The sequence below is a fragment of the Oryzias melastigma genome, linkage group LG6 (assembly GCF_002922805.2).
Source record: "Oryzias melastigma strain HK-1 linkage group LG6, ASM292280v2, whole genome shotgun sequence".
Classification (NCBI taxonomy): domain Eukaryota; kingdom Metazoa; phylum Chordata; class Actinopteri; order Beloniformes; family Adrianichthyidae; genus Oryzias; species Oryzias melastigma.
The window spans coordinates 30198524-30222599 of NC_050517.1; the positions used below are offsets into that span (position 1 = coordinate 30198524).

The 24076-nt window shown below is 43.1% G+C and overlaps 3 protein-coding genes across 8 annotated transcripts; 2 read left to right on the plus strand and 1 right to left on the minus strand.

Annotated features, from left to right (window-relative positions):
* The first annotated feature begins 99 nt into the window (after positions 1 to 99).
* Positions 100 to 8812, plus strand: tat (tyrosine aminotransferase). The gene is made up of 12 exons (XM_024282649.2): positions 100 to 252; positions 1092 to 1389; positions 1846 to 1950; positions 2706 to 2773; positions 2866 to 3024; positions 3645 to 3783; positions 3859 to 3911; positions 6321 to 6473; positions 6554 to 6682; positions 7198 to 7281; positions 7979 to 8077; positions 8164 to 8812. Exons 2-12 carry the CDS (start codon positions 1092 to 1094, stop codon positions 8302 to 8304), a joined length of 1428 nt encoding a protein of 475 aa, XP_024138417.1. The 5' UTR covers positions 100 to 252; the 3' UTR covers positions 8305 to 8812.
* A 247-nt stretch (positions 8813 to 9059) lies between these two features.
* On the plus strand, positions 9060 to 16895 carry zgc:56622 (uncharacterized protein LOC326033 homolog). Of its 4 annotated transcripts, none has more exons than XM_024281918.2 (11): positions 9060 to 9279; positions 11729 to 11821; positions 12132 to 12308; positions 12380 to 12496; positions 13041 to 13118; positions 14025 to 14141; positions 15239 to 15351; positions 15644 to 15731; positions 15797 to 15880; positions 15976 to 16058; positions 16647 to 16895. In XM_024281918.2, exons 2-11 carry the CDS (start codon positions 11732 to 11734, stop codon positions 16678 to 16680), a joined length of 981 nt encoding a protein of 326 aa, XP_024137686.1. In that variant the 5' UTR covers positions 9060 to 9279; positions 11729 to 11731; the 3' UTR covers positions 16681 to 16895. The 4 variants fall into 4 exon arrangements, 3 of the variants coding, with proteins under 3 accessions (XP_024137686.1, XP_024137685.1, XP_036068428.1); XM_024281917.2 differs by having other exon boundaries at positions 9061 to 9279; positions 11732 to 11821; XM_036212535.1 differs by lacking the exon at positions 9060 to 9279 and having other exon boundaries at positions 10779 to 11821.
* On the minus strand, positions 16769 to 23115 carry klhl36 (kelch-like family member 36). Of its 3 annotated transcripts, none has more exons than XM_024281914.2 (10): positions 23018 to 23115; positions 22855 to 22920; positions 22114 to 22185; positions 21667 to 21861; positions 21189 to 21311; positions 18967 to 19188; positions 18600 to 18905; positions 18041 to 18268; positions 17821 to 17978; positions 16769 to 17759 (listed from the first exon to the last, which is right to left on the minus strand). In XM_024281914.2, the coding sequence occupies exons 3-10, from the start codon at positions 22165 to 22167 to the stop codon at positions 17186 to 17188; spliced, it is 1860 nt and encodes a 619-aa protein (XP_024137682.1). In that variant the 5' UTR covers positions 22168 to 22185; positions 22855 to 22920; positions 23018 to 23115; the 3' UTR covers positions 16769 to 17185. The 3 variants fall into 3 exon arrangements, with proteins under 3 accessions (XP_024137682.1, XP_024137683.1, XP_024137681.1); XM_024281915.2 differs by having other exon boundaries at positions 22114 to 22196; XM_024281913.2 differs by having other exon boundaries at positions 22114 to 22298.
* Between the last annotated feature and the right edge of the window lie 961 nt (positions 23116 to 24076).

Genomic DNA, 24076 nt, shown 5'->3' on the forward strand with positions numbered 1-24076 from the left:
ACACACGCCCGCGCGCACGCTCCATAATTGATCCCATTAAGCTGGTGCGGTTCGGTGATGTAAAGGGGTGTTTCTGCTCAGCCCGCAGCCTCCACCAATGGCAGCAGGCTGAGGGTTCGACTCCCACATTTAGGAGCGTCTTCTGGGGAGGAACCTGCATAAATACATCCCGCAGGATCTCCTCCGCACTCGCTCTCAGCACGGAAACACCCGCGCATCTCACCTGGAGGAAAGGAGCTCATTGAAACAAAGGTAAGAGGATTTCTTCTTGAAGGGGATGAAGCTGCAGATCATTCGGAAACATTTCCGTGTTGATAAGAGATCCTCACATTTGAATCTTTCTTCTAAATAAAGTCAAACTTAATTATTTTTTATTCAAAAATATAAGATATTAACAAAATTCAATGTAAATACATATTGTATCTGTCTTTAAGTTTAAGTTTTACCAACATCGTTTGTTGATTTGTTTATGTATTATTTGATGTTCACGTTAATCTAACCAGACGCTGTGATGATTTATCTTCCTGTCGGTAGAACTATCAATCAGAATACTGTACAGTAGAGGACCGGAGCTTTGGAAGAATCCAAACTCTTAAATCTTGTTCTTTTTTAGAGACATTTAAAAAATAATTTAAATTAAGCTTACTGCTATAAACTATTTCAAAGAGTGTGAATGAGGTCAAATGTAACATTTTGATTTTGTGAGAGCTGTAGGTCTTCACACCGTCTCCTGCACGGAAAGATTTCAGCTTTATTTGTCACTTCAATCCATATGATGTACAAATAAAGAACATAAAAAATCTACATTTCTATAAAAAACAATATGGCCAAATATTAGGAGTTTGATCTTTAAAAAAAACATTAATTTGATTTCTGGAAAATAAACTTTAATGAATAAAATAGTTGCACACTGACAAATAATAGCTTTTCAATAATTGCTTGTTATATTTAATTTAACGATGTTTGACTGTGGACATTTTGAACAGAAATGAACAGATTCATCTGTTTAATCTCTGTTCAAAAATCAGCAACAAAACTAACTCCCTAAATCAAGTCTTACGTGATGTTCTTCTTCCTGTGTCCGCTCAAAGATGGACACCAAGTCTTACGTGGTTCAGATGAACGGGAATGGCGTCCACGGTAAAGCGGTGCTGAAAGCCCAAAGCCTGGGCGGGATGGGCGTCACCGGCAAGGGTTTCCACGGCAACGCCCTGCAGCACGTCAACGTGAACGGCAGCCTGTACCCGGCCAAGGTGAAGAGCCGCAGGCTGAGGTGGGACGTGAAACCGTCGGAGATGGCCAACAACACGCTGAACCCCATCAGGGCCATCGTGGACGGCATGAAGCTCACCCCCAACCCCGACAAACCCATGATCGCCCTCTCCATAGGTCAGGCTGCTGCAGACCACCGCAGACGTTCACTCTGTCACGTGTGTCAAAGTCCAGACTGTTTGATTTTGCTATTAATGGCCGGATGTCATGTAGCACTAATTTATCTGTTCTTTGATTTACTGTAACTTTTCAACCGTTAACAGGAAAATTCCAGTAAATTGTGAAGGAGAAAAGCGTCTCGTTGAGCCAAATCTAGTGGAATGATCATGTTAGCGGTTGAAAAGTTACAGTATGTTAAAGATTTCGTGTTTAAGCGTCACCAGCGGCGCCGTCACAGTTTTAAAGTTTTATAAATGTAGTTTTAGAGTTCATTAAATGTTTCTCCTGTTCATCCCGCGACCTCAGGTGTGTTTTGGGTTTTGGCCCCCTGTGTGATTGAGTTTGACCCCCCTGATCTATGCGCTCCAGTCAGTTCAATTCTATTAAAACTCTGTTCCAAATTGTGACCTGCAGGTGATCCGACCGTGTTTGGAAACCTGCCTACAGACGACGCCGTGCTTCAGGCGATGAAAGACGCCATCGATTCCCAAAAATACAACGGCTATGCTCCTTCTGTAGGTGAGTGACGTCACAGCACCGCAGATGAAGAACGGAGCTGGATCCAGAAATGGAAATGACTCTAGAGTGTATGGAAGAGTCGTAGACGTGTCAGTCACAGCCCGGGGGCCGGATCCGGCCCTCGGGTAATTCTATCCGGCCCTCCAGATCATTTTATTGTTATTAATGACCCGATGTTATCTTGAGCTCATTTCTAACTTGTATAATTTTGACAAAATATATTTTTATGGAGAGTAAAATATTGAAAGTTATTTAAGGTTTAAGTTGATTTATTCTGGAATAATATTACTGCATTTTTATTATTCATTATTATGTTTAAAAGTTACAGTTTTAGAATTTAAAAATTGCCATTCTGCAGCTTTTTGGACTATTTTAGCATTTACTAAGATTTTTTAGGCTGTTTTGGAGTTTAGCTAATATTTCAGCTACATGCTAGCTGCTTTGGATAACCTAAGGTTTTTTTTAGGCTAATCTGGAATTTAGCTCACATTTTAGCTGGCTCTCAGCTTCAGCATTTTTAGCTATTAATTTCAGCATCTTCAGCAGCCAAATTCAGCTTCAGCATTCACACTATCATTATCACTGGTAATGCTGTATACCTAGTTCATAATTATGTTAAAAAGTTACTGTTTAAAGTTTTAAAGATGTCGTTTTATCGTTCAATAACTGTTTATCCTGTTCATACGGAGTGTTTTGGATTTTGGCCTCTGAGTTTGACCCGCCTGTCGCTGAGCGTCGCTCCTGATGTTTCCCAGGTTACCTGAAGAGCCGGCAGGCCGTGGCCAACTTCTACAGCTGCCCTGAAGCTCCGCTGGAGGCTCAGGTGCTGACTCTTCAGACGTCTTCCTGCTTCCTTCAGTGGGAGCTGCGTGGATCTGTGTCACTGCAGAGGCTTTAACATATCCTCTCCTTCAGGACGTGATTCTGACCAGCGGCTGCAGTCAGGCCATTGAACTGGCTATAAGCGTCCTGTGTAACCCCGGGGACAACATCCTGGTCCCGTGCCCCGGCTTCTCCTTATATAAGACTCTGGCTGTGTCAATGGGGATTGAGGTCAAACTCTACAACTTGCTGGTAAGTTAAGGGTCGACGTCTGGATGATCAGTTCGATGGAAAATCCCCTTTTGGAGGTTTTACCTGTAATTGAAGTCAATGAATCCATTGGAATACAAACAAAGGAAAGCTACTGAAACTTAAAACTGTTTTTTTTTTTTTTTTGCACCCAGCTGTATCTGAAACTGAAAAGACAGATTTACACTATAGGGACATTAGGAGCACCAAGATGTTTAAGCGAAGGTTCCTTTTAGGCTCGGTTATATTTCAAAAAGAGATTAAACAGCATAAAAGTCCTGCCTAAAAAATGCTACGTGTTTTTTTAAACAAATTTCTTCAAACTCAACAAGTATGAGGGAAAGCAATAAATAGGATCATTTTAAACTTGAGAAGAAACATGTTTAGCTAAATTAATATTTAAAAAGACATTTCGAAATAACTTTTTAACATCTAATCGCTTAATGAGTTCAGAATTTTGTCAAAAAATAATTCTCTTTGTGAAGCAAAAACTCTGAACTGGAGACTCAGATATTCATGATAATTCCTGGAAAACTCAGTTTGGGATCCTCAAAAATGTATTCAGGCAGTGAAACAACTTCAGAGTAGAATCTTCTGTTGAAATGAACATCTTTATTCTGCAGCCAGAAAAGTCCTGGGAGATCGATCTGCAGCAGCTGGAGAGCCTGATGGACGAGAGGACTTCCTGTTTGATCGTGACCAACCCGTCCAACCCGTGCGGCTCCGTCTTCACCACAGAACACCTGCAGAAGATCCTCAGAGGTCAGTCGCTGCCGCGCCCTGCTTCAGGAGGAAACGGCTCAAACATCTGATCACGTCCGTTTGTGTTTGCTCTAGTGGCCTCCAAACACTGCGTCCCCATCCTGGCGGATGAGATCTACAGTGACATGGTGAGTGCAGCAGCGTGAGCGCACGGCTCGGGCACGGCTCGGGCACTTGGCTCGGGGTAACACCAGCGAGGCACATTTTTCTCCATGGTGACGGATCAGTTTCTGTTTTGGCTGGTGGCATTTGGCCCGCTTGGAATTGTGGGTTCACAAACCCAGATCAGCAGAGGGAGGATTAGGGGCGTGATGGAAGAGCAGCACGGGGTCAGCGGGGGCGGCTGAGGATGGGGGCCGCAGCGGCTGGGTTTCACCGCTAGAATGTGCTACTGTGAAATGATTCTTCAGTAATAAACTTTTAGTTTCTTTTATTTACAACAGAACGACTGAGACACAAACGAGATGATCAAAACAAGGTGTTGTCATGACCTCAAATCTGGGTTCATTAGCAAACGTCGCTGAGTTCATCCCGGATCCCAACGCCGTTTATAACAGTCAGTTACCATGTTTTCCATTCAGGGATCAGGATTGAATCCAGAGTAATGTCCTCTAGAATTATTAGGACACCAATGCTTTTAATAACAACTGGAGTTCCTCAGGGATCCATTTTGGGGCCACTTTAATTTACAGTTTACATGGAGATTAGAGTCAAATCCTTAAACTGTCAATCATCCATTGAATATCCAGACTGTGTTCATGTGAGATAAAGAATTATTGCATCTCAGACTCTACAGGCCTCACTTTTCATTTTGCTCAAACTCAGATGATCGTTTTAGAGTTATTTATCTCTGGATTAAACTTCCAGTCACTGAACTGAACTGACTCGTGTTCTGAAGTTTCACACATGTCAAAGTGTTGCGATGATGCTGCAGACCTTCACACAAACTCTGGGGCTCCAGTCTTTGATCTGATGCATGAAAACTGGAGAGTTTTAATAAACTAACATCAAACATCCAAAAAAAGAGACAGAAAATCAACAAAAACACATATGGGCGTGTCGGGGGAGGGGTCACTGCTAGTTGTTGTTCTCTAAATGTATTTTAGATTTAGAAAAAACAGTCATCAGTGTGTTTCATGTCAGACGGTAAAGCGATGATGACCTTCTAGTTCGGCGCTGAAATCTAAAAACATGTTGTTTTCTAGGACATAGTTCCTGCAGAGCGGCCGGAGTTCATTAGAAATTCACCTCTGAGCTGTGGGCGGGACTGTTGGTGCATAGCAACTCCGCCCCCCTTCCCCTTCTTGTTGCTGAGCGCTCGGAGCTAGAGGCCCCGCCCAGAACAGTTTCTGGGTAACAAACTCACAACAATTTCAAGAAAGAAAAACTCAGGAGTTACGTTTATCCAACCCCCCCAAAAATAGAAAGAACGAATCCCCCCCCCCTCGTCCTCCGTGCAGAGGCTTCTGGGAAACATGTCGGAGGACCAGAATGACTTTGCACTTTCTGTCCACATGTGTTTGCTGTTAATGCAACGTCTGGTATGGAGGACGGGAATGGGGTGGATCTGGGGGTGGGGGGCAGTACTGGGGGGTTGAAGGCGTCTGCAGCGTACAGTGAGACCCCCTCGGCGGGACGTCCCCCCCCCTCTGGAAGCTGTAACTTTGACATGATGAACCTCCCGCTCTTTAAGTTATACAAGCGCGTTGCATTTGCCTGATGTGGTTATGTAACCGGCCTCGGTCCGACCAATCAGGCGCGGGGCAGAGCCTGGCTGCACGTCATCTTTACTGCGGCTGTAATGAAAGCCAGCTTGTTGGCTGGAGGACGGCGTCCTGGAGGACGGCGTTCTGGAGGACGGCGTTCTGGAGGAACTGCACGGATCCCGCTCTGACAAACCATCCCTCCATCCACGATCCTCCATGCATGATCAATCTAAACAGCCATCAGGTCGCCTTGACCAAATACTGCTGATGTTCGTTCACGTTTTCTTTTTCTGTTGTTTTGTTGACATGTTTGGACATTCATCCTTTACACCCTTTTAACCAGATTTTGTTAAATAAAATGCAGCTATTCTGACTTATAAGGATCTGACTGCAAAAACAAACAAAAACAAAATAAGTCAAGAATTATTCTAGTAATTTATCCAAATTAGCTGAAAAAATCTGTTCAGGAGATAAAAAAGAGTTTAACATCCATATAAAACTAAACCCCAATCCTTATTCATTATTCAGGAAGTGTTTAAAGTAATACTGTTAATACTGTGAGGCTGAAGTAAACAGAGTTAGTACGGAAGTAAAGGATTGTTTTATTAAGAAAACAAACAACAGAACAATCTAGTCACTAAAACACATTTTCTCAATCGAAGATATTTTTGGATTCAAACATTTTATTGATAAGATGATTTTTCTTGGAAGACAGAATCTCTTTCTTGGTCCATTTATTTCAGTGTAAAACTTTCTTTTCCTCATACAAATGTGGTTCCTTTTGCTTTTGTGCTCGTCCTCCTTTTCCCATCATGCTCTTTGTGTCCTCAGGTTTTCCCAGGATGCAGCAGCCCTTCTCTGGCTTGTCTCAGCAGTGACGTCCCCATCCTGTCCTGCGGGGGCCTGGCCAAACGCTGGCTGGTCCCCGGCTGGAGGCTGGGCTGGATTCTGATCCACGACAGGAACGACATCTTTGGCTCCAAGGTTCCGTTTCCTCAGTTCCTCACAGAGAACATGATCAGGACCGGAGTGGTGACGGTTCCATGTCCGCGTCTCCTCTGCAGATTCGTCAGGGTCTGGTGAAACTCAGCCAGCGTATTCTGGGAGCCTGCACCATCGTCCAGGGGGCGCTAGAGAGCATCCTGAACAACACCCCCCAGAGCTTCTACAGCAGCACCATCAGCTTCCTGAAGGTGAAGAGATGAGGACAGTTTCAGGCTCATGACTACATGGAGAAGTTTATTTGAACAAACCATCAAGTTCAGAAAAATGTCTTCAATCAAGTAAACTTTATGGGAAAATGTGGTAAAAACTCAGACCAGGCTGTGCAGGAAAAGCTTCTGTTGACCTAATTATATTCATTATGTTTCTAAATCTACATTGAAATTTAGTTTGATGTTAAAAATGTAAGATTTTGAGCCTTTTCACTCATAAACTGTATTTCAAGTCAACTTTATGACCATAAAAACCTCATTCTTTAATATGACTCAATTAAATCCTGAATTAGAACACAAACACTTATTACAAGTGTTTGTGATCAACAAAAAACATTTAAAAAGCTAAAAAAAATATATATAACAAAAGACTTTATTGTTCAAAAAGTCCCTTAAATTTGGTTCTTTCAAATTCTCGTTTTGGTTTTGTATGTTCTGACATAATCATTTTGAAAAGCTGACGTCACTGAATCGGGTTTTCTGGTGTTTTTCAGTCAAACTCCCAGATCTGTTACAAAGAACTGTCCCGGGTTCCCGGCCTGAACCCCGTCATGCCTGCAGGAGCCATGTACCTCATGGTGAGATTCACCAACGTCTGTGCATCCCAACAGTTTGACGTGTTTTTGTAGTTCGTGTATTTAAAAGTAGATAAAGTGTCTTTTCTGTTAAAATGTTAAAATAAAGTCTTTGGGTTGTTTGAAGTTTAGATCAGCTTTTAAGGGAAAAATAATTAGAAATTTTCAATCAATCAATCAAATTCACATTGATTTGACTTTTTCTTCGAGTTGACAGAATAACTTTGAGTCAACACCTAGTTTATCTCGGGGGTCTGCAACCTTCTAAGAGCCACAGATCCACTAGTTTGGATTTATGTTATTGATATTTTCATGATAAATACAAACAAAATATTATTTTTTGGCATAAATAAAACAAACTTTAAGATGAAATGATTTTTTCCCTAAATATGAAAGTTTGTACTCTTCAACAGAGGTTCACACGACTTCCTTTCAAAATAAAAGACTTCCTGTGTCATATCACAGTGGCAGGTAGTTTAAACTCAGCAATGAAAAATAAAAAATATTTTAAACGTTTGTGGTGCGTCCCATACAGATTTTCATAAATCTAACTATTTTAAAATGAAGATAACTGACAGATTCTGTATAAAACGAGGAGTTAAAATACACAAATCAACATTTTGTGTCCTTGTTTTCGAACATTCTCCTAGATGTTTTGAATATTGATGTTTTGTGCTGGTTTTTGTTTACTTTTACGCAGGTTGGGATTGACATGGAGCACTTCCCAGATTTTACTAACGACGTTGACTTCACTGAGCGTCTGGTGACGGAGCAGTCGGTCTTTTGTCTGCCGGCTTCAGTGAGTCACTCATCTCTATTCTTATATCAGCCATTTCATTCTTGGATCACGAAGAACTTATTTTGACACATTTTGACGTTTCCCAGGCATTTGAGTATCCCAACTTCTTCCGCGTGGTGGTGACCGTGCCCGAGGAGCTGATGCTGCAGGCGTGCGCTCGCATCAGGGAGTTCTGCCAGCGTTACTACCGGCCCCGCAGCTGCGACAGCAACGACCTGGATCAGTGAAGCTGCTGCGTTACTCAGTACATTTACATGGATGCAGACCCTAAAACCCACTGTGCTAGGACCCTACAATATGGCCTCAGAATCCTCATGGTTCCCGTCATCTCCATCCCAACAAAAAGCCCAAAGCATCAACTCTGACACTGTTCATTTTGATATAAAAAGGAGCAAATATTTATATTTTTAACTCCCATCCAGCAGCAATAACACTTTTGTGTATACATACGATTTCTGCTTCATACGTCGTTCACCGTCTGCAGAATCTGACGGCTGCACAGTCTGCATGCACTAGCAGGAAGTACGTCATGTATTATGATCATGTACTCTATTGCTCGGCCAGTGTTAGTCTGCATTGACTTGTTCTTTATCAGAACTTTCTCTGTAAATAGTATGTATGTTATTGTTTAACATTTATGGACTTTTATATTTTCTGCTTTTATTTCAAGCATAAAATACTGTTTGGTATTTCTTTTTTATATGTAATTATCTAATAAAAAATACTCAACAATCAGTTATTGAAGAACCAAAGGAACTTTATTTTTTAAGGCAGGAAGTCCATCTTGAGTTGTTGATCAAAGTGTTACACAAGATGAAACACACACCAAAATACATCAAACATTTTAAAATACGGAATCAAGCGCGTTAAAACCGTCATAGTTCGATCTAGAATCCCAAATGTTGGGAAGTATTTTCATCATGAGAAGTTTGGCCGTTTGCACGGGCTCTCATTCCCTGCAGTTTACAACGTTCACCGCTAGATGGCACCAGAGCCCAAACGGTAGAACCTAGTGCTACGGTGGCCGAGAAAGCTCAAAGCGCGAACTCAATCAATTCAGCGACAACTTAACAAGCGTCCTGCAAACACAGAGAAGCGCAACGTTTCCATGAACGACGACAGACATGATTCTCAGTGACATCAACTGGTGACGCAGAGACAGACAATGGTTCCGACCGAACCGAGCGGACCGAACTCTGCAGGTGCGTGTGTGGTCTCGATGAACTGTCTCTATTGGTCTGCTTTTCCTGAATCCTCCACCCGTTTGACAGACAAACGTCACAGATCTGAACAGAAGAAACCAACGAGGATTTAGAGAGAAAGTTGAAACGGAAATGTGTGAATTTGCAGAGTTTAAGCTTCGCTACTACAACCGGACTGTGGAGCGGGATGACGTCACTTTGTAGTCAAACACTAAAAGACTACAAAACCATCTTTCTTTGGGGAGTTAGAGATGGTTAAAGTTGAATTCTATTTTTCTTTCAAACAACTGCAGGACATCGTGTGTTTGTGTTTGTATCTGTGTGAGTCTGAGTGTTTGTCAGCGTGCATGTCTTTGTAAACGTTATTGTGCTCATTTGATCGTGTGTGTGTGCGCTCATGTGGATGTGCGTGTGTGCGCGCGCGCTCATGTGGATGTGCGTGTGTGCGCGCGCGCGTGTGTTTGTGTGCAGTTGGGCTGTCACGACTAATCGACTATTAAAATCGTCGATTAGTCGTTACTTTCTGTTCTGTGGAGTCAGAGTTTAGTGAAGTTCAACAAAACTCTGAGCGTTCAGCACCAGAAAAAACACTTTTTTATATTTGAGTCTGTGAGACCAAAACTTTATCTGTAGTGAAAGTGAGTTCCTTGTTTCAGATGCCGACCTCATTGTGTGATTGCTTACTAAGCATTCAACTCCAGTGATTCTCCTGCTCCTTTCTGTACGTTTTTCTGCAAGTAAAAACTAAATCAAACTTTCAGAGATTTTATCAATCTTGGTATCAAATCGTTTAGCTCGTTCAGAACATCACTGTTTGTATTTTTGGTGTTTATAAACTTTATAGTTTTTAAATATTGAGCAGAATATGCCCCATGTGAAGTGAATGAGAAAGTCTTCACATTTTAAGTAGATTAACAACAAAACTTTAAACATATCAAAGGGCTGTTTTCATCTTTATAGTAATTTTCTAAAAATTCAGAGTTTAGTAACATGCTAATGCATCATCCTTCAGTCATCTTCTTAGCCGATTTGTCCCTTTGAGGGTGCTGGAGCCTAACCCAGCTGCTGAAGGGTGAAGGTGGGGTTCACCTGGACAGGTATCCAGTGTGTCTCAGGGCCTCAATCACACACTCATTAATTTAGAGTCACCAATGAACCTATGAAGCATTTTTGGACGGTGGGAGGAAGCCGGAGTCTCCGGTGCAAACTCCACACAGAAAGGTCCCAGCCGGTGGTTCTGGTTCTGATCCCCCAGCTGGGATTCGAACCTGGGCCTTTTTGCATTGAGGCAAGAGCGCCAACCACTGCACCACCGTGCAGCCCTCAACATGCTAATGTCTTTGGCTAATATGCTATCTACGGGATTTTTTAGGCTACTTTAGAGTTTAGCTTCTACTTTAGCAACATGCTAACATGTTTGACTAATTTAGTTTACTGAGGATTTTTAGTCTATTTTGGAGATAAGCTAGTATTTAAGGAACAAGCTAGCTTTTGGGGGCTAAATTGGAGTTTAATTTACATTTAAGCAACAAACTAAAGCTTTTTGCAAATTTGAAATGAATTTGGGTCTTTTAGCCTCATTTATTACAGATCTTTCAGAAATGTTGTTGATCTTCAGCACTTTCATAGTTCTGTAATGACATTTTCAGTCTTTTAGCAAAAGTAACATTTTGTAAATAGCTTTAGCATTTTCAGTAAATCCCTTCAACAATTAAAGTAAATTGTCACTATTTTCAGCAAAAAGCTTCAGCATCATTAGTGACTATTTTCAGCTGAAAACATTCACAGCAGCATTATTGCAGGAAATGGAACTTTTCTAGTTTGATTTGATCTTAACCCCAGAAACGAATGAAGGACAGAAGCTTCACGATTCATTCAAAGTTGAATAAACTATCATCTTAATTGTCTTTATTTGTAGTTAGTTTAAATCTAACGATGGTTAAGATGTGTTTACATCCAGTTTGTGCATGACCCGATTAATCGACTGATCTGAACAATAATCTGTGATCAGTCGACTATTAAAATGATGGTTGTAGCAGCTCTAATGTGCATGTTATTTGTGTTTGTACAAATGTTCTCGTCTACGTGCACGTGAGTGTCTGTGCACACAGGTGTGTGTGTGTGTATGTACTTGAGTGTGCATGTGAGTGTGCACGTTGCTGCTGAAACTAGAAAAGTGACCTTTGCGCTGGGCCCGCTCTACGTTCCTATTTACTCATAAATACTCCATGCTGGTGAAGTTCTCTGAACATCCGACAATAATTAACTCCTGGGTGATAAGAAACGACTGAAGAAGTTCTGGGAGCAGAAACCTCCGGAGGAACCAGGAGATAAAGAAAACCAACAAAGGAGGAGAGTCGATAGAACCAGATAAAAAAGAGGAAGAGGAAACCGTGACGGCGCTCGCTGCACTTCTTCTTCTTCTGTCTGTGTTTTTGTCCCGCTGAAGCAGATGGACTCGGACTCGGACACTCGGGCGCCGCGACACATCGAGCTGAACGACGGCGCACGCATGCCCGTGCTGGGCCTGGGGACGTGGAAGGTAGCGTCCTCCAAAGATCAGCCCGATGTGTTTGTGACAGCTCAGAGGGTTTGAAACGGGATTTATCGAGAAACAGAATCATTACAAACGGAATCAGAAAGGAAATCAGGACAAAACAGAAAAACATTTTAGTTCTGACAGAAAAACCTTAATTTCTGTGACAGGAATCCTATTTTCTCATGACTGAGCAGCTCATCCTAACTTCTATTTTCTCTTAAACCTAAGTCACAGATGCATGCTGGGATTGTTTTTGAAGCGTATTTTCATGTTTTTAATGAGACTGTTCTGAAGTGGAGCTTCTGCTCCTCAGTCCTCTCATCTGCCGCCCAGCTCCATCCAGGGCGCCGTGGAGGCCGCCATCGCTGCCGGCTACCGCCACATCGACACGGCGTACAGCTACGGCAACGAGGTGGAGGTGGGCAGAGCTCTGCGCTCCATGATGCAGCAGGGCGTGGTTCGGCGCGAGGACATGTTCATCGTCAGCAAGGTTCGGCTGGAAGCTTTTGATCCCTTTGTGTTCATGTTTCCTGATGACCTGATGGCGTTTATCGTCCGCAGCTGTGTGAAACCCATCACGCGCCGGAGGACATCCCTCGGTGTCTCAGCAAGTCTCTGAAGGATCTGCAGCTGGACTACCTGGACCTTTACCTCATCCATTTCCCTGTTGGCTTGAAGGTGGAGCATCAGCTTCAATGATCATTCTGTGTTCTTTAGAATCTCTGTTCATCAGATCAAATGTTCATTTCTGAAAGGGATGAAATAACGTTTCATTGATAAAACGACTTTATTTCATAACAGAAACGAGTTTAAAGTTTAACATGTTTCTGATGATAACTAAGAAAATGAAGCCTAACTCACTATTTGACTTATTTTCATTGTATTTATTCGGTGGCTGTAATCGCTGCTGTACCTGGAATGAACAGACAAAAAGCTAATTGTTAGATTAATTTAGAAAACTTGTTCTTGGGTAAAGAGTGAATTTGTTAATCAGGAGCAGATGATGATTTTTTATTTATTATTTTAGTTAAAGATGTCTTAATAAAGAGAAGACTGAACGCTTGATGGCGGCGGGTCTGTAGAGGAGGCAGCTCTGCTGTTCTACATCAGTTTGTTTATGTTACATTGTTACATCACTTAAATAGATTTTGTTTTTCTGAAGCTGAAGTTTGAGTGAAGATGAGTTTCTGCGTTTGTCTGAACGTTTCCCTTCTGTCTGCAGAAAGTCGGCGAAGAACTTTTTCCAATGAAGGACGGAAAGGTTTTGACGTCTGACATCGACTATGTTGATGTGTGGAGGGTGAGCACTGGCTTTGGTGAATGAACGAATGAATGAACGAATGAATGAACGAATGAACAAATGAATAAATGAGTGAATGAATGAATGAATGAACGAATGAACAAATGAATAAATGAGTGAATGAATGAATGAATGAACGAACAAATTAATGAATGAATGAATGAACGAATGAATGAATGAGTGAGTGAGTGAATGAATGAATGAACGAATGAATGAGTGAGTGAATGAATGAATGAACGAATGAATGAGTGAGTGAGTGAATGAATGAATGAACGAATGAATGAATGAATGAACAAATTAGTGAATGAATGAATAAATGAATAAATGAACAAATTAGTGAATGAATGAATGAATGAATGAATAAATGAGTGAATGAATGAATGAATGAACGAACAAATGAATGAGTGAGTGACTGAACGAACGAACGAACGAACGAACGAACGAACGAACGAGCGAGCGAGCGAGCGAGCGAGCGAATGAATGAATGAATGAATGAATGAAAAAATTAGTGAATGAATGAATTAATGAATGAATGAATGAATGAATGCATGAACGAATGAATAAATAAATGAATGAATGAACGAACAAATGAGTGAGTGAGTGAGTGAATGAATGAACGAATGAATGAATGAATGAACGAATGAATGAATGAATGAACAAATTAGTGAATGAATGAACGAATGAGTGAATGAATGAATGAACGAATGAATAAATGAATGAATGAATGAACAAATGAATAAAGGAATGAATGAACGAACAAATTAGTGAATTAATGAATTAATGAATGAAGGAATGAATGAATTCACATCGTGGGGTTTGAATGTCTGTGAAAGCTTCTCAGAGAGGACTCAAGAGGACGATGTGAACGTTGTGTTAACGCTGAAGTGTGTCGTCTGCACGTTTCAGGGCCTGGAGGCTCTGCAGGCCTCCGGGAAGGTGAGGAGCATCGGCGTGTCCAACTTCAGCATCCTGCAGCTGCAGAGGCTGATGGCTCTGTGCCGAGTCCCCCCGGCCGTCAACCAGGTGAGGATGTTCGGACTCGTCTTTGGAGTGGAAACAGAAATGCTCTGAGCTGAGTTTGAGAAGAACCTCCAAAGTTTGTTCTGCTGTCTGACCTGAAGTTAAGGAAGGATGTGTTAGTCGTGATGGATGCAGCAAATGTCTTCAGACATAAACTCTAGAACATGAAGTCGACGTGCTGCATCGGGGAGGATGAAGTCGGTGGTCTCACACCAGGAGGACGGTTCTTCTGAAGGTTCTGGTTCTGTTCTCCACTGACGCCGCTCCTTCTCTTCATCTCTGATCCTTCAGGATTTGTTGATGACTCTTTGGGTTCTTCCTGCTGAAGTTTCTGTCATGTTATGTTCACATGAGCATGTCAGCGTTCAGGACTTACTGATGCTGACGCACAGACAGGAAGAGGCTTTGCTCCGGAATGTCAGAGCGGTCCAAACCTCAGGAACCTCAATCCACACTTTTCCTTCACAGCTTCATTTCAATAGATTTGGTTTCATGTGATTCCATCCAGAAGCATTCATTCATCCTCAAGGATCCATTCTCAGACGGCTGGCTGAAGACGCCGTCCAGACTGATTGGTCAAATTGGACCTGGTTTTGTACACGTTTGCACGTTTTGTACTTAAGACTAAAACACTTGTGTGTCCACGTGTGAACATGTGAGTTTTGTATGGAAAGCCAAGAGGGACAAAATGGTGAAGAACTTCTAGACTCTGATGGCTCAAAGTACGTGACGAGAACGTACAGAGAACACGCCCAGAACCTGGAAGTTCTTCACCATTTTGTCCCTCTTGCCTTTCCATACACGTTTACATGACTCTTCATTGGCAGTGGGCGCTCAAACGCCGTTTCTGAGGGCAGTGTGGACGCAACATCAGGAGGCTTTTGTTTTTTCTTCAGAAAAAATGTCTTTGATTACAAAATGATTTGTTCTGTTGAGGGTTCTGGAACGCGTCACGGCCTTTCTCCTCTGTGTTCTAGAGGTTCTGTAACGGAGCTTTCTTTGATGTTTGCAGCTTAACATGGAAGGGGGCGTGGCGAGGGCGGGTAGTGCCTGTGTGACAGACGCCGCCGCTCGCTTTAATCTCTCCTCATTCCTCGCAGGTTGAGCTGCACCCGTACCTGGTTCAGGCGGACATGATGGAGTTCTGTAGGTCGAGGAACATCGCCCTGACCGCCTTCAGCCCGTTTGGTTCTCCAGCGAGGCCTCCAGAAGAGTGAGAAGTTCCTGGTTCAGAACAGAAACCAGCAGATCTGCAGACGTTACACATATCCAAGTGAACTCCAGGCCTGATAGTTTCATTTGTAATCAAGTTTGATTTGGTTTATTGACTCAACATCTTTCTAGTAGTTCTTTCTGTTCTGTTTGATCTTTTTGAATTTCAGTTGAATCTTTTTTAGGTCACATTTCTTAGTTTTTTCCGAGTTTCCCGTGTCTGAGCTCCGTAGGATTCTCTGAACGGAGACTGATGCTGGTCTGACTCTGAACGTGTCGTTGGCTCCTGAAAGGTTCGAATGCGGGACCGACCCACACCAGCTCCTGGAGGACCCGGTCATCGCTCGGGTCGCCGAGCGCCACAGACGCAGCGCCGCACAGGTGTGTTCCTGCTGCACGCGGCGGCTGTGTCTGCAGGTGCGCCTGTAACCGCTGTGGTTCTCCAGGTGTTGTTGAGGTATCACGTCCAGCAGGGAGTTGGTGTCATCCCCAAGAGCGACAAACCTCATCATATCATCCAGAACACAAAGGTCAGAACTTCTTAAAAAGTCATTTTAGGGAAAAATCTCATGAACTCTGGAGTTGGCTCCATATATATAATCCCTGTGGATTCTGACGTCTGCAGATCTTTGACTTCAATCTGAGTGAAGACGACATGAGGACTCTGAAATCTCTGGATCGAGGGTGGAGAGGCTGCAGGATAGAGGAGTGAGTCGCCGCTCTGGATTCAACCGTCGGATTAAATCAGGATCGTGATCGAAATCACGTTTTTTAGACATAAAAATGGATTTAAACTCAAAAGTAAACATTGTAAACTTGATAGAAGTATTGAAACATTAAAACAAAACTCATAAATCAACATTTCTCAAAGCTAAAGAAATTCTAAAAAAAAATAAACAGGAGAAAACACCAAACAGAAACTTAACACAAAATCAAAGATAGGGTGAAAGCGAGATGAGGCACTACGCATCTAAAAACGCTGGAAAAGCAAAACTATTTTTGAACGTAAATATTTCATATTTTTATTTGCACATTATGAATCTTTTTTCACATTTTATGTTTTGTTTGCAATTTAGAGCATTTTGATGTCAAAACTTTTTCTTTCAATACGGTGGTTCAAAATTCACTTTAAACCCGCCCACAACCCAGAGGTGAACTCTGATGAACTCCTGCCGCTCTGCAGAAACTATGTCCTAGAAAACAACACAGCTTTGCTAAAAGACGACTGATCTGAAACAAAGATGATCGTTGGGACTTTGATCCTGTACTGAACACAAACGTGGTTTTTGTCCTCAGAGTGAAGCTCCACCCATATTACCCCTTTCAGTGAGTCGACCCCGAAGGAACCGCCCAGTATTGACCAGATCCGAACATCAACACACTGTTTACACGATGGAGACAAAGATGAACACAACGACTGAGAGGATCTGAACAGCTTTACTTTAGCAAACATCAGACTTTTCATAATTATTCCAGTAGAGAGCACGCCGACATGCTGTTTGTGTAACAGTGATCGTCACATTAAAACATTCGATCCTTTTGCCAGAGGAGTGTCGTCATTTGTAACAGAAACTCTTTTCTCTGCAGATCAAACGCTTACATTCGTAACACACGTGTGATTCCATGTGGAGTCAAAACAACAAAATGCAAAACATAGAAAACCTTAGAAAACTCTTTAAAAGAACCTGCATTTGTGACGACCTCGACACCGCCGGGATCGTTCCCGACTGTAGAGACAGACTTTAAATCCAGCGTCATGTGATCAAAGACTGAGAAACTGTCCGTTAATCCCACGATCGTTTAGAAAATCTTCCAGTTTTCCCTCCGCCGTGCCGTTACGTCGCTCCAGCTCTCCCTCTGGCGTCTCGTCCGGTTTTCTTCTTCTCTACTGAGGCTGACGGCGGCGAAGGCTTCACGGTGCAGACGCACGCCGACGCTCCAGCGGTGCGTTTGGGCAGGTCCGGCCCTCTGGACCAGCAGTTCTTGTCGGGGTCGTACACCTGGGTGACTCTGGAGAACGCCATGTTCTCCCAGCTGTAGCCCCCCAGCACGAAGATCCTCCCCGCCCGGATGGCCAGGCCCGCCTCGCTGTTGGGCAGCAGCAGCGGCGCCACCTGGGTCCACTGGCCGCTGCCGGGGTCGTAGGACTCGGCCTGCAGGATGTCGAAGCGCTCGGTGGTGTCGGCGTGGTCGTCGCTGCCCCCGATGGCGTAGATCAGGTGCTTGAGCGAGGCCATGCAGTGCCAGCCGCGGGCCAGAGACATGGGCTGGCACTCCGCCCACACGGCGCCGTCACGCGACGGCTTGTAGCTCAGCAGGTCTCGGCGGTACGGCCCGATCTGGTAATCGTGACCGCCGGAAATGTAGACCACACCGTGATGGACTGTCCCGGCGTGTCCGTACGTGAAGCTGCAAAACACCCCATTTAAAGGTCGGCGAGCAGAACCGCCGTCGTGTGACGTGAGCTCACCTGGGCAGACTCGCCACGTAGGACCAGCAGTCCTCGGCCGGGCGGTACACCTCCACGGAGGACAGGGCTCCGGTGTCATTCCTCCCTCCCACGGCGATCAGACACTCCCCCACGGCGCCCAGGTAGAAGTCCACCCGCCGCTGGTTCATCGGCGCCCCCTAGCAGACGTGACAGTGAGAAGCAGCTCGACACAGACGAGCCCACCCGCGTCCCGCTCTACCCGGCTCCACTGGTTGTGTCGGGGGTCGTATCGGTACAGCAGGTTACAGGCGGCGTCCCCTCCGTTGTCCCTGCAGGAGCTGCCGCCGGCGGCAAAGATGAACCCCCCCAGGACCGCCAGGCAGTGGTGGCTCCGCTGGGCGGGCAGCTCCGTCTCCACCTCCCAGATGCCCGTCTCGCCGTCCAGCCGGCAGACTTTGGAGCTCAGCTCCTCCCCGCGCTCGAACACCTGCACGCCGACGAGGAAGACGGGGTGAGCAGAACGACCGGAGAAGAAACTCGCATCGTCTCCTGACCGGTTCCAAAGGGCAGAAGTGTCGTCTGATCGTGATATGGAGGGAATTCAACACAAAATCAAAGATAGGGCTAAAGTGAGATGAGGCACTACGCACCTAAAAATGTTTGTGCTGCAAACAAATATATTTTTTGAAAGCAAATATGACATGTTTTTATTTGCAAATAATGATTTTTTTTTCCTTAACACTTTACATTTTGTTTACAATTTAGAACATTTTGATCTCAAACTGCATCAGATCCCTCTGATCCGGTCCGATTCCCACCTCTCCTCCGATCAGCAGCAGCTGCTCCGCCCCCCCCCTCAGCGCCGTCCTGGGGCTCTGGAGCAGCGGCTGGGCGCTCAGCCTGGCGTGGTATCCCAGCGCCTCCTCCACCAGCGCCTCGCAGCCCGTCTCCTGCGGCAGCAGAGCGCGCAGCGCCGGCAGCACCCGGCTCACCAGCTCGCCCGCCGGCATCAGCGGGAACCGGACGTGGGAGAGGATCTGGCCGGCGTGGGCGGTCCGCTCAGGGGCGTGGCTTAGCCACTGCAGGGCGGCCTGCAGCAGGGCCTGTTCGCTCTCGTGCTGCACCTGGAGGAGAGGGAGACGCTCAGATCCACAAAGACGGTTCCACCTGCACGCCGGGCTTTACCTGGCCGCTGGACAGGTAGGACGCCAGCTTGTGTAGAGTGACGTTTCGGAGGAAATCCGGAGTGAAGGAAAGCGTGGCGAAGCGCGCGAGGATGAAGCGGTCGATGAAGGCGTCCAGCCGCTCCAGACTGTAGAGCTGCGCCAGCTCCTGCAGGTACAGGTAGTTGTCCTCGCTCACCTGCCGCTCCAGGTACTGGCAGCAGAAATCCACGGCTCGCCACACCTGGACGGGTTGTCAAACATTCACCTCTGGGTCACACACGTTCACCTCAGGGATGGAGAACTCCAGACCTCCAGGACCGCACGATGTCATGATGTCCAAGCTCTACTCATGACTGATCACCTGCTCAGGTGTGTCCAACATGCAGGCCTGGAGATGCCTGTCCCTGATTCACCTCAAAGACTTTGTGCACAGAATTCAGAAAATGCACCTGACTGGATATTTAATATGCAGAAAAACATTTGAATCAGTAATACTATGTTGCATTAAAGTTAAAAATTATCTTTTAGAAAACATGTGTCAAAGTCACGGCCCGGGGGCCGGATCCGGCCCTCGGGTAATTCTATCCGGCCCTCCAGATCATTTTATTTATTGTTATTAATGACCCGATGTTATCTTGAGCTCATTTCTAATTTTGACAAAATATATTTTTATGGAGAGTAAAATATTGAAAGTTATTTAAGGTTTAAGTTGATTTATTCTGGAATAATATTCCTGCATTTTTATTATTCAGAATTATGTTAAAAAGTTACAGTTTTAAAGTTTTAAAAAATGACATTCTGTTAGCTTTTTGGACTATTTTTTAGCCTTTTATGAGTTTAGTTAATATTTCAGCTACATGCTAGCTGTTTTTTTGGGCTTATTTGGCATTTAGCTAATATTTTAGCTGGTTATCACCATAGACTTAATATATAATGGTTATCACCTTCAGCATGTTTAGCTATTCATTTCAGCATCTTCAGCAGCCAAATTCAGCTTCCAGCATTCACACTATCATTATCACAGGTAATGTTATATATCTAGTGCATAATTATGTTACAAAGTTACAGTTTTAAAAATGTAGTTTAAGTTTGTTCAGTAAATGTTTCTCCTGTTTGACCCGCGATCTAAAGTAAGTTTTGGATTTAGGCCCTCTTGTCTGATTGAGTTTGACCCCCATGATCTACAGAATCTGTTCTGGTTCTAGAAAGTCAGAAATCAATCAGATTAATTTCCATTGTAACCAAATAAACACAAAAATACACAACAAAACCACCGATAATAAAGCAAAAGCATCTTCATAGAGATGGATCTTCTTTTTAACACCCATCAAACCTTTAGTTCACTCTAAAAATCGGGTTGTAACCCGGACGTAGTGATACACCAGCTGCCACAGGCTCCTCCCACTTTTTTCTGTTTGCAGAGAGCAGCTTCAATGCTTAATAAGGAGAACGAGCCCAAAGAAGGAGGTGTGTGCATGTGCGTGCATGTGCAGAAGGAAGCAAACGGTGGGCGAGAACAGGAAGTCATGAGAAAGCAGAAAACGTCAGGAGAACAGAGCGGCCACACCCAGCAGATGCTCCCTCCACACGGGAGGGTCAGGGACTCGAACCCTCTGCAGCGGCGCTGAGCCGCAGTGTCTCTCAGAACAAAAAGCAGCAGTCATGAGGCCGCAGGAGCAGCCGGCGGTCTTAAGAGATTAGGCGACTCACCTGTGCATTATTCATAACTATGTTAAAAAGTTACAGTTTTAAAGTTTTAAAACTTGTCATTCTGATAGCTTTTGGACTATTTTGGTATTTACTAAGATTTTTTAGGCTAATTTGGCATTTAGCTAATATTTTAACTGACTATCAGCTTCATCTTTTTTAACTATCAATTTCAGCATCTTCAGCGGCCAAATTCAGCTTCCAGCATCACACTATCATTATCACAGGTAATGCTGTATATCTAGTTCATAATTATGTTAAAAAGTTACGTTTTAAAGTTTTAAAGATGTAGTTTTAGAGTGTTCCATAAATGTTTATCCTGTTTGACCTCAGGTCTGTTTTGGATTTTGACCCCTCGTATGATCGAGTTTGACCCCCTGATTTAGACGTGACCGTCCTTACATAGAAGGAGGATAAATCCTTCATATCGACTGATTACTGATGATGATTTTAGAACACACAGTGATGAGTGAAGGCATCACGGTGAGTGTGGAGGAAAGACATGAGGACATCCGAACATGTTGATGGTTTTACCTGCAGGAGGTGAGCAGCTTCCAGCACACAGTCAAAGTTGCCTCCATCCAGCATCAGCTCGCCGCTGTACAGGAAGTCCACCACCGCTTTCAGGCCCACGTAGGACATGCCGACCAGCTCCACCTGCAGACGGTCGGCCCATCACAGGACCAGCTCTGGTCACGTTCATGTCTACGAGTGTTTCACTGACAGAACTTTACCAGGATTTCACTTAACGGCTGGTGAAGCTGCAGATGTTGAGATGAAATAAAGTTTTGATCTTTTTAAACAAAGATTCTTCGATTCAGAAGATTAGTCTGTGGTTTACATTCACCACTTTACATTCTTAATACTAACAGAATTCCCATTCTTTGTACTATATCCTGCTACATATCGTGGTTTTATCTGGATTATCTTGGTCCAGTTGCTGCATAAAGCAGCAGATGAAGTGGATTTTGCCTGCAGCTGATTGTGATGATCGTGGTGTTTTCCTGAATACCTCCAGCTGGTGCTCCTCCTTCATCCCCAGGGTGAACATGGCGTGGAAGTAAGCGCTGGAGACGGCCAGCAGAGCCCTGTGCGCTGGAACTCGCTGCTCATCCGCGACCAGCACCACGTCGCAGAACTGCTTCTGTTTCCGCTGCTCGTTGAGGCCCTGCAGAACCTCCATGGCCTGACCCACCGAGGAGAAGACCTGCTGCCACAACAACACAACAGCACCACAAATCTGGAAATCTTATTGTTTTAACTCTGTGGAGGTTTTAGCAGACAACGGTGAGCAGAAGACACACGACTTAGAACAAAATACACCCATACTGAGGAAAATGACCTTTCCAAGTCTATTAATCTACAACGTGTGATAACACAAGCACGCGTCTCGGGTGAAACATTACAGGGAGCAGAAGACTGGTGGATTTGACCGTAAATCAGACAAAGACAGCCTGACCTTGGAAGTCTCACTGATCCGGTAGAGTCCAGACAAGCGGCTCGGTTTGTCCATGATGTCTCCACGGATCGGCTGCAGAGAAGCTCCACGTTTCAAAAACACCATAAAACAGCAGGAAGCAGCATTCTCAGATGAATGAGGACGGAAGAAACTGCACAATAATCATCTTCTTCACCAAGAAGTAGCTGGGATTCATGAAAAAAGTATTTTCACTTCAAAAATTCTATTTATCAAAATATTTTCCCCTTGATAAAGCATTATTCTCACATTTAATCTAAATTATTTGTTATATAAACACGATTTTCAAACAAAAGGTTAGAAATAGTAAAATTGTTTACAAGATTTGTTTAAGTTGTGTTGATAGAACCGATTGACATAAAACGTGTAGATCTAGAATCAAACTTTTTCTGTTGTTATACACATTAAAAGCAGCAGTTTTAACTGTTTTAGCCTTCAATACACTTTCTTCTTAATGAATTAGACTTCTCTTCTTCTGTTGACTGATAGATTTATCCATTTACTGTAACATATTTCTGACTACTGTCATGTAGGATTTTAAAGATGAAAGTATGACAAGATTTACTGATAAGAAAACACAAAAACAGAGAAAAAAGCTCATTGAACTTTAAATGACAATAATAATAAAATGATCAGAAATAACTAGCAGCAGCTCTAATTAAAGATGCAATAATCTATCACGTAAAATATCAATGTGGCTGTTTTAAGGAGAGCTGGACTTACAGGTTTTCTTCTTCTTCAGTTTCCAGGCAGAATCATGACTTTCTGTTCTACATCCGGAACATTTTCCTGAGAAAATCACATAAAATAAATGTTTTATAACGATAACAACTACAGTGAGAGTCCGTGTAATGATGTCTAACAAATAATTCCCTTTTAAACTTACAGTTAAACAGCTAAAGTGTTTTTGGTGAACTGACAACTCGGTAAGTTTAGCTAAAAGCTAACATCCGTGTTTGTTTCCTGTTAAGCTTTTCAAAGTAAAACGCTTACTTTATTTTTGAGTCAATAGTTTCGATGAAGCGAAGCAAAAACCTAGACCAGTTTTTTTTTATTATTTCCAAGCAGAATTGATGAGTCAGAATAAATCAATATTTTACTGAGCATCTTTAATGCAAAGTACTGAAACGAAAACAGTTTAAAACTATAGTTTTAACATTTCGTGGCACCAAAACACTCAAATGAAAGTATTTATGGCAACAATGAAAATCAATATTTTCTTAAAAGTTTTTGATAGAATAAAATAACATGAATATTTTATATCAGTAATTAAACTATATATTTCCATGGCCTGATAATTTGATACATTTATTTAAAAATCGAAATAGTAATGTAATTTGACAGTTTATTTTGAAGTTAAAAACTCAAACCGGATCTTGTCATTGACGTAACTGAGGTGAAGGGTGACAGCCGGCAGGTGAGCCAATCACAACCAGCTTTTGGCAAACACATGTTGAGAATTGATTGGAGGTGATTTTACCTGGCAAAAGTACACAAAGTACACAAAGTACATTCTAATGTTGTCAAATTAAAAGAGTTGAACTTATATATATATATATATATATATATATATATATATATATATATATATATATATATATATGTGTGTGTGTGTGTGTGTTTCTGGATGTTTTTCCCAGACAGCAATAGAGACCTCTACTGCAGTATTGTGTACTCATAGATGTAGATTACTGAAGATGAAATCATTTTAATTCAAAAAGGTTTTGCCAAAAAGAAAAGAGCTGCACGTATACAGACAAACATACCAATCTGATCTCCTCTACGTTTCTAATTTTGTTTTATTTAATCTTCTTTTTCAATCATTTAGTGCTGTAAATGTGTTTTAAGCTGATAAATAGATTGAAATTAATTCTATTTTTTTTTAAACTTGGCCGAGTTGTGATAGGACAACAATGTTCCAATAATATTGGAATAATAACATTCT